Genomic DNA, 9,068 nt, shown 5'->3' with positions numbered 1-9,068 from the left:
GTAATCTGTGGTTATGAACTGACAGTTTCATCTGACATCTGTCAAACATAACCTCAGAATTTATGATTTTTTTCGAAATTTTCGAAAATGCTGCCCTTCGCAGTAAAACATTCGTACAAGCCATTTAAACGCTTCTTCTCGCAAATACTAAGCGAAAAACAAGGTTTGTTAAAATACGATTTAATAATCTTTGAACGACAAACTATCTTTTTCAGGAGATGCATTAAAATCATACCCACCATATATTCACTTTTGCGATAAACTTGATGATAACTCGAACAGTATAACACAAGAAATATTGAAAAGTATGAAAGTGTATGAGAATTTTCTCAGTGTTAACGAAGAAGCAAGTCTTCTGCAAGAACTAGAGCCATACATGAAAAGATTGAGATATGAATATGATCATTGGGATAACGTAAAAACACCTCATTCAATCATTGATTATATACCCTCTGTCATTTTCGTAGGCTATCCACGGATATCGAGAGACAGAAAGATTGAAATGGAATGACGAAAACACTAAAATTCTTGATAGGGTGAGGCATCTTGCTTTTCCGTCTGATACATCCCCACTTAAATTCGTTCATATACTAGATTTAGCTGAAAATGGTTATATCAAGCCGCACATAGACGCTATAAGAGTAAGTTGAGTTGTTAAGTATTGAAAAAAAATACAAGTATTTATTTTCAGTTTTGTGGAAACACTATTGCAGGTTTAAGCCTTCTAACAGATAGTATTATGAGACTTGTTAATGATAATAATAAGGAATTATATGTGGATATTTTATTGAAAAGACGATCCTTATATGTGATGAAGGATGAGGCAAGATTCAAATATACTCATGAAATTTTAGATAATCCGAATAGTTTTTTCAAGGGTGAAAAAGTGTGCAAAACAAGAAGAATATCTGTGATATGTAGAAATGAACCAAATAAAGAAACCAATCTTTGAAAACCTATGAATTCTCTCTTTTTTTTTCAGAATTGATTAAAAAAGTTTTTAATTTTTATATATTCTATTATTTTTACACAAATTATGTTCTACCTACTTAACTATATAATAATACATAATATTTATATTTTAAATTATGGCAAGCTTTTAAGTTTAGAGTGTCTTTGAATTTTCTAGGACAATATGCTCATTCACATTCTGAATTTTGGGATTCTTTGGTATGGGGTATTATTAATTAAATTCTCACACACCCTACATGAAAATACAACCCACAAAAAATAAAGCAGTCGTGTCAAACATTAAAAGAATAAATTAAGACTTATTTTAAATTTTGTCACAACTATATAAGAATATTTACAATTATATAACTGAATTATTTGTTTTCAAGAAAGATTAAGTTCGACTAGAAACAATTTGATGAGGTTTTACGGTATTTTTGGGACATTCTTGTGCCTTATTCAACAATAAATTAATCAGTTCCGTTACATATTTTTCATTATACAAAATTTTATGTTCAGTTTATCACCTAACTTACTAGAATACTGAACAAATTCAATTTGCTCAAAGTTTGCGTCAAAATTATCCATTTGGATATAGCTATATTTCATTATCAATCGTTTAAAATTTTTTAAGGTTCTATATAAAAATTAAAAATGTTGACATTGAACTGGTGCAAGTAACGTATCAATTTCTAATTGTAATGGATGAAACAAATAGGTCCTCTTGCTTTCAAAATCAATATTTCAGAATCGGGAAATTTAAAAGAGTTTTTGTTAAAACATGGAATGAATGATTTGAACCTAAATTATCATACGACCCTCTTGAAAAGATGCTTACTTTTTCCTGTTGTTATAGATGAAACCTTTCCTTTCAGAGTGTTGTTTCTCCACATGTTTCTTCATTTGGTAAGGTGAGACGCACTGATACGTGCAGGATGGACACTTATGGGGTTTATCTTTAGTATGAATATACTGATGTTTTTTAAAGTTACTCCTGTCCGACGTTTCATATGAGCACATTGTACAGCTCAAAACAGGCGGGGGCCTATAATGCATGGCTCTCACGTGTTTCTGCAGGAACTGGGAGTTTATAGCTCTGTAGGGGCATAACTTGCAGTCGGCCATGTGTTCCGAACTGTTTTCATCGTAAGCATGTGCAGTATTCTTGTGTTTAGTCATCACGTTTATGAATTTGGTCTTGAAAGCGCATTGATTGCACGAGTACCAGACAGGATGTACATCCGATCTATGCTGCTCCAAGATCTTCGGAGTGGGGGCGTGGAATTCGCACTGGTTGCATCTGATCATCGACATTATCTGTCTCTTCTTTGATTCGGGAAAGCACTTGTGATCCTTCAGTTTCGCATCATCAGTTGTCATATACGAACATATGTTGCAGGAGAACAGAACCACGTCCTGGTTTACAGAATTCGAATCGTTCTTGTCTAAAATAATCTTATTGTATTCGGAATCTTCATCGTCGTCCCCCACATCCATTTCTTCCAGTTTTTTGGGGTTCTCAGGTACGTTCACGTCGAAATCCAGATTTATATTAAGAACAACTCCATTCGACTGGATAACATCTATGAGATCGACTTTGGAGTCCTTTCTTTTAGCCGACGGATTGTCTAGGTAGTTCCGAACTTTATTTTCAGTTTCTAAACAACTGCACTTGAAGTTGTAGAATTTTTCAATCTCAGAGGAGCATGTTGTGCAGATTTTCGGTGTTGTAGTTAAGTCCAAATCCTTCAGAATATAATTTGAATTAAAATTGGATACACTCGATTTCTGTAGACACTTTTTGGCAACAGCAGGCAAGCATTAGCACGATATGAATAAAATCTAAAATTAGGTTAGGTAGGACACTTCAGAAAACATTTGGAAGTGGATTGAAGGAAAAACTGAAAAAAAATTTCTACTGTACTAAATATTCTTTATTTTTGTAGCGATCAATGTAAAACAACTCCATACGATACTACTTGTAAAACAAGCTGTAAATTGGCTTGAACAAATCCTCAATACCAGCATGCACCAAATTGAAAACGCAAAAAAATACGAAATACGATTTGGAATGGTTTAACTTGTGCAGCAAAGCAAAATTGTTTTGGTATACGAACAAGAAATAATGCACTCATAAAAATATCAAAAAAGACAGGCATAACATTCTATTTTACTTGACGAAAACGTGCCAATATTTCAAATCTTTTCAATTTACCATTTCTGGCATACAGAGTTGTACCATATCTCTCAGCAGTATGTTTGTTGAGCTTACTACTTCATCAACATCTAGAGATTGACTGTTTGAAGTGAAAAGTAGGCATATCCTACATATACTGGATTCCGTGGACATTTTTGAGATTAAATTTCAATATTTCTTAATAGGTATTGACTAGATAAGTTACACAAAAAAGCAAAAGCTTTATGTATCTTTGCAAACATAAATACGGACTGGTAAGTGGTAATGTCAAGAAACAAGAGATTGAGGTTAAAGTATTGATCGAGAAAAAGTCGTTTCAGTAATTCGCCAACAGATGTCCACAAAAAAATTTTAGTTTATCCTCCTAGTTTTATTTTTTAATTTCTAGAGATGAACCCAAAGAAAATATAGTAATATAATCTTTGGATGAACCTTCAGGACAAACCAGAGCAATTTAATTGACTGCTAACCCGATCATTAGCCCTTATTATACCAGAGTATATTATAAATTTGAAGTTTTGGCGCTATATTTCTCAGAACCAAATACACAATCGCCAATTTTTCAATTTGAATAGCAAAACTGAAATACCCTTTAAATCTTTTATATGTTCAATAAACTTTTTGGGTAGATAAATAACAATATAATCATTGTTCGTTCTGATATATTCTCATGATTTTATATTTGATGAGAACATTTTTCTTTCACGAAATGAATACATGAATAAAATAACTCTTTTTTTCATTTCCACATATTCATTCATCTCCTAATTGCTGGGCTTCAAATAGTGCCGGTATTTGTTGATTTGGCATTTACAACGTATTAAGTGAGGTCATTTCACGATAAATTATTTATAAATGATAGTCTTATTTTATTCCCAAAACCTGTTTGAGTAATATTTATCTACCCATGAGGATTTTCCATCAGACTGTATGAGAATCTATATTCGTATCTTCGTCTTCAGCATGAACAATGCCTTCAGCCAATAATAGTGAAAGACAATCCTTTCTTCTAGTGACCACAAAGTTAAAAAACAATATATACTCCTGACAATATGCCGGTAATTAGAATGTGTAAATTCTAATAAAACGGTAAAACAGTGGTTTCAACTTTTATTGGAAGAAACAACTCTTTTCGAGGAAACTTTTGTTTCTAGAGTTCAGGTAAGGTTTTTCTCTCCAATCGAAGCCCCATTTGAATCAATTTTTTCCATTCATAAGTATATAATTCATGTAATTAAGAAAATAAGAATTATTGAGTGTAGATGCATGAGCAGAGCGAAGTAAACAACTTAAAGATTCCACTCATGAGTAATATCGTGAATAGGAAATGTCACATAAAATTCCCAATATTCAGCAATTTTGAGTGTGCGATATTCACTTCCCAAACTCATGGACAAGGTGTCAGAAACCTGTTCTTTACGAATTACGATGTGCATTAAACAATTTTGAAATTCGAAATAGCACTTCCTGACCAATGACGTTATAGATTTATGATTTATTCTAGCTGTTTTGTGAGTATGATTAGTTGATTTGCGAAACGCAAAAACACTGTCGTATTGTTCCTTTTTCTATTCACACTTGGTTGTAACAAGTGAAAGTTTTCGAAAATGAGTTTTAGAGTGAAATTTCGCATAACTTTTGGCGATCACCAATTTTCTGTTGATATTCTCGTGATAACCAATTGGTTTGTAATTATAAATGATTATTTGTATGATCACTATATTTAATATTTTCAGGTGATACCCAAAAATGGGAATAGATATTTATCTGGTTGCCAGTGCCGCATTTTTGCTTCTGAGTGTAGAGGGTCAAAACTTTTCCTCACCCTGTCCAAGACTCTTCAGCTATGAGAGTAAAAGTATTGAGAAAGATAAATACTTTGGCAATGTGCGTGTAGAAACGAGAGAAGAACTGAGTGGAGTGTGGTTGAAGATGTTATTCGACAAACCATGTGTGCAGCTTGGGGTAAATAATATTATAGAAAATACACAAAAAGTTAGAAGAACTATCAGAAACGAAACAATGGAAGAACGATGTCTTTCTCATCTTTTTTGAGGCAATTTGGATGAATAATCTATCAGAATGTGACAGGAGCTTGAAATTTTCACTGGGAAATTTTTTGTCCTTAGCGCATCCACCAAAGCTTAGAAAAAGTTTAGCAACTCTTTTTCTGTAGGACCCAGTAAAATTATTCCTAATGCAAACATTGATTTTTACCGCTAAATTTTTTGCATTGTGTGAATTGATTCGCTGATTGTCCATATTCACAGATATATGAAGATCACTGTATGCTTAGTGTCATAGCGCATCCGCCAAACTAATAATGCAACCTACTTGAACCTAATGAAATGGCAATTCGGCTTACAAGGATTCCGAATTGATTCAGATTGATGGAAAATTTCTCAATCCTTTATTTTAGAGTCTTTTCTTTTTTATGGAAATGAAATTTTCTAAAATATGAATTACAGAACTGGTTGGGCGAAGTATCCACTGAAGACAACAGAGAATTCCTGATCAAAAGACCGAAATTGGTCCTTAAACCTGGGGATTTTCTAACTGTGCGTTTTTACGTGAAATTCACCCCTGGCAGGGAAATACCTCAACTGCTTTCTATCAAGCTAAATAATAAACTAGTATGTCCTGAAAGTACTCAGCAATTTCCTCAAATGCCTCAAGTTACTTCCTTTGAGGTGTTATTGGAAGACAGAAATGGAAATGAAACCTCATCAGTATTTATAACAACTACAACAAACAGAACACCGTAAGTTATTAACCACATGCTTCCAACGATAATTCTTCAATTGTACAGTGTTAACTTTCAGACCATCGCCTTATAACTTGATACAAGAAATAGAACTTCCAGGACCAACATCTCCTCGTGTTGTTGCTGCAGAAACAGAGGACTATGGGGAATTTTTTCAAGGGGATTTGAGTCTGGTCAACTTCAGGCCCAAGCGTGATGAATGCGGTACAGTTATGGTCAGTCTTATTTGGATTTTTCCCAGACTATTTTGTATGTTTAACAACGGAATAATTTTAGCCGCCAAAGCATCACTCATTAAGCCATTTAGACGAAGTATATGAAGGTGCATTTCCATGGCACGCAGCTATTTACCTGAGCAAAGGTACCGAATTGAATTATATCTGTGCAGCCAATTTGATCTCGTCAAAATTTCTACTTACGGTGGCACATTGCGTCACCAAGAGAAATTCAGAAGTAGTTGTTCGTCCAGAACATCTGCTGATTTATTTAGGTAAGTTTTCAGCCCAAAATTCACGAACTGGATAATGTTGCTGATCTTTAACAGGAAAATATTACTTGAGGAGATGGTCCAATCCAGCTCTCCAAGAAAGACAAGTACAAAACATATACATACATGAGGAATACGATCACGTGGCTATCAAAAACGATATAGCCCTCTTGAAGTTGTTAAAACCCGTAAAAATTACTGATTATGTAAGACCTGTTTGTCTGTGGAGAGGTGGTTCAAGATTGGAGAGTATCGTTGGAGAATACGGTAAATACTAAGAATTTTGTGGACACACCGTATGTTCAACTTCTCTTCTTTCAGGTGCTGTTGTTGGTTGGGGTTTCAACCAAAATGGTATTGTCACAAATAAACTGGTTAGGACCTTTATGCCAATAGTTTCAAGGGAAATTTGCATAAATAATTACCCTGGGTTCTATCAACATTTCACTTTGGGTAAATCGTACTGTGCAAGCTTCCAAAATGGTGAGAAATTCGTAAAACATGCTTTATAAATAATAACAATTTTTCCTGGTTTGCAGAAACATCAATTTGCAATGGGGATTCAGGGGGAGGAATGATATTTTCCAAAAAAACCCCAGGTTCTCATTACCCTACTCATTATCTTCGAGGTGTGATTTCTTTGAGTGTTGCTCTTCAGAATGAATTCCGATGTGATGATGAACATTTTGCAATATTTACCGACATTGCTGAGTATCTACCTTGGTTAGACAAGTTCGGTATAAATTGAGAATTTAGGACTGTAAAGACGTTTCACCGGGTTCGACAAATGCTCCCACCAAGTGTGGAAAAATCCATATGCTCAAATAATTTATTTATTTTTTATAGCTTGTAAATAAACCAATGCAGAAAAAGAAATCTTTTATTTTATAAGAAAAATATTTCATACACCAAAAAAATTCTGTTAAATCAATTAAAGAATCGATGTAAAATTCATTTTGTTCAATACTGCTTAAACAAACTGTGTATATGGAAATTATCGTTGGGAATGATCCCAAAATCAAATTACGTCACAATCAAAATCGATCGACAATTGGATACTGAAGATAATATTTTTCAATTAAAAATAAACAGAGACTTTTTGAGACAAACTTGCTTCTTTATTTATAATTCGCATTGGAATTTGACTGAACAAGATTTTGTGAATTGTTTTGAGAGTAGTCGTTCCAGTGTTTTTCAACCTGCAAAAAAATATGTCTTTAGATATTTGTATCAAATCAAGGAGAATAATTAACACACTCACCACTTTTTTTATGTAAGTGAACCCTTTGTGATTTGGATCTCCTTTGATATTTTCCAGTTGGTAAGGCGGGCTGATGATGACCTGCGAAAACTAGAGAAACACCAGATAACATTTGCGCTGCACAAAAATCTCCAAAAGATCAAGAAACAAATTCAATTCTGATTTTTAAAGTACTCACTTCTTGATTAAATACAATTATTTCAGAGTTCCTCCAACTAATTTCATCAATTACTTTAGCAATGGCTATGAATACACTCTGGCCTTCTGTGGATGCATTTGTGGATTTGGCTTGAAGTATCCGTCGTTTTTCCTCAACTTGATTTTTTACCCTAATGTTAATCTACAGAACAAACACTTGAATTAAGTGAATACACTTAGGAACATGCTTACTCTTTCTATATTTAATGATTGTAAAGGTTCTGGCGGGGATGCTGACTCTCTTTTGACCTGCAGTTCGCTTACTAGGGCTAGATTTATGAAGTGTATATCATTTAACTTAGGATCTCCATTTGAAGAACAACATTCTATGAAACAATATTAAGGAACATTCTCAAACACAACAAATGGATAAAGATCATGTTTACTTTTAGTTCTTCATTGAGATGATGTAAGATTCTCAACAAAAAACTAATGGCAATTATGGATAACAATGGGGAAACGATGAACAATGACGAAATGTAAGTTTCATTGCAAACGTTCCCTGAAAACTAAAATTGTTTGCATTCGAAAATGAATGACAAACTTCTCGTGACTAATTTACGATTCTCTGTGATCAGTCTCAAAAGGATACTCAGAATTAAGATTTTTGAGTTGGAGTCGAAGGATAGAACTTCCCCCTCGAATTCTGTGTTATAACAAGTTCTGCACCACACTACACTCCCAATGGAAAAACAGTCAGATACGGCAGCCATTTCTTCTTCAGAGAAAACACATTGACAACGTCTTCGCTTGGTGACATTCATGTTTTTAACCTGAAAAAGTCAAATTTGTCATACGCACAGAGTTCTAAAGATTCCAGGTTTTCTTTTTTGTGGTACAGCAAGGGGGAAGAAAGAAATTTTTTTATTTGAAGTAATAATAAAACAATTTTTAGAAATGATAGAAATTTGTTTTCAATATTGAATCAATTTATATATATAACTGAATGATGAATTCATTTTGATTTATTTTCGGCATTCTAGGTATATTTCAAAATGGTGAATGCGCCGAAAAACGATAATTTGACTTTCAAAAAAGTACTAGGTAGTATATACAGTTTTTTTCATTGAAAACGTTCCATGTATGTTATTTTATCATCTTCAGCATTATGTATTTGTAAAACAAAAACGTCTGAAACACCCCACTCTTGATTTACAGAGTTATGGTGTTCATAACAGAAATAATCGGTTTTTAAATGAAATTATAGCAA

The 9,068-nt window shown here is 33.4% G+C and overlaps 4 protein-coding genes across 6 annotated transcripts; 2 read left to right on the top strand and 2 right to left on the bottom strand.

Moving 5' to 3' along the window:
- The first annotated feature begins 1 nt into the window (after window position 1).
- LOC123319814 (alpha-ketoglutarate-dependent dioxygenase alkB homolog 7, mitochondrial) lies at window positions 2-955 on the top strand. The gene is made up of 4 exons (XM_044906760.1): window positions 2-163; window positions 216-415; window positions 468-641; window positions 692-955. The coding sequence occupies exons 1-4, from the start codon at window positions 88-90 to the stop codon at window positions 950-952; spliced, it is 711 nt and encodes a 236-aa protein (XP_044762695.1). The 5' UTR covers window positions 2-87; the 3' UTR covers window positions 953-955.
- A 67-nt stretch (window positions 956-1,022) lies between these two features.
- On the bottom strand, window positions 1,023-3,450 carry LOC123320060 (RE1-silencing transcription factor-like). Its single transcript, XM_044907219.1, has 2 exons — window positions 3,167-3,450; window positions 1,023-2,697 (listed from the first exon to the last, which is right to left on the bottom strand). Exons 1-2 carry the CDS (start codon window positions 3,299-3,301, stop codon window positions 1,786-1,788), a joined length of 1,047 nt encoding a protein of 348 aa, XP_044763154.1. The 5' UTR covers window positions 3,302-3,450; the 3' UTR covers window positions 1,023-1,785.
- Window positions 3,451-4,099: 649 nt separating this feature from the next.
- LOC123320632 (serine protease gd-like) lies at window positions 4,100-7,271 on the top strand. 3 transcript variants are annotated; one of them, XM_044908001.1, is made up of 8 exons: window positions 4,100-4,309; window positions 4,885-5,113; window positions 5,617-5,909; window positions 5,971-6,127; window positions 6,189-6,402; window positions 6,457-6,666; window positions 6,721-6,882; window positions 6,939-7,271. In XM_044908001.1, the coding sequence occupies exons 2-8, from the start codon at window positions 4,898-4,900 to the stop codon at window positions 7,145-7,147; spliced, it is 1,461 nt and encodes a 486-aa protein (XP_044763936.1). In that variant the 5' UTR covers window positions 4,100-4,309; window positions 4,885-4,897; the 3' UTR covers window positions 7,148-7,271. The 3 variants fall into 3 exon arrangements, with proteins under 3 accessions (XP_044763936.1, XP_044763937.1, XP_044763935.1); XM_044908002.1 differs by lacking the exon at window positions 4,100-4,309 and adding an exon at window positions 4,513-4,659; XM_044908000.1 differs by lacking the exon at window positions 4,100-4,309 and adding an exon at window positions 4,672-4,832.
- LOC123320633 (protein LSM12 homolog) lies at window positions 7,266-8,631 on the bottom strand. The gene is made up of 5 exons (XM_044908003.1): window positions 8,451-8,631; window positions 8,051-8,184; window positions 7,839-8,000; window positions 7,661-7,750; window positions 7,266-7,598 (listed from the first exon to the last, which is right to left on the bottom strand). Exons 1-5 carry the CDS (start codon window positions 8,620-8,622, stop codon window positions 7,518-7,520), a joined length of 639 nt encoding a protein of 212 aa, XP_044763938.1. The 5' UTR covers window positions 8,623-8,631; the 3' UTR covers window positions 7,266-7,517.
- Between the last annotated feature and the right edge of the window lie 437 nt (window positions 8,632-9,068).

Source organism: Coccinella septempunctata, chromosome 9 (assembly GCF_907165205.1).
Source record: "Coccinella septempunctata chromosome 9, icCocSept1.1, whole genome shotgun sequence".
NCBI classification, from domain to species: Eukaryota; Metazoa; Arthropoda; class Insecta; order Coleoptera; family Coccinellidae; genus Coccinella; species Coccinella septempunctata.
The sequence above is the reverse complement of the archived record's forward strand: the minus strand, read 5'-3'. Positions and strand labels throughout refer to the sequence as shown.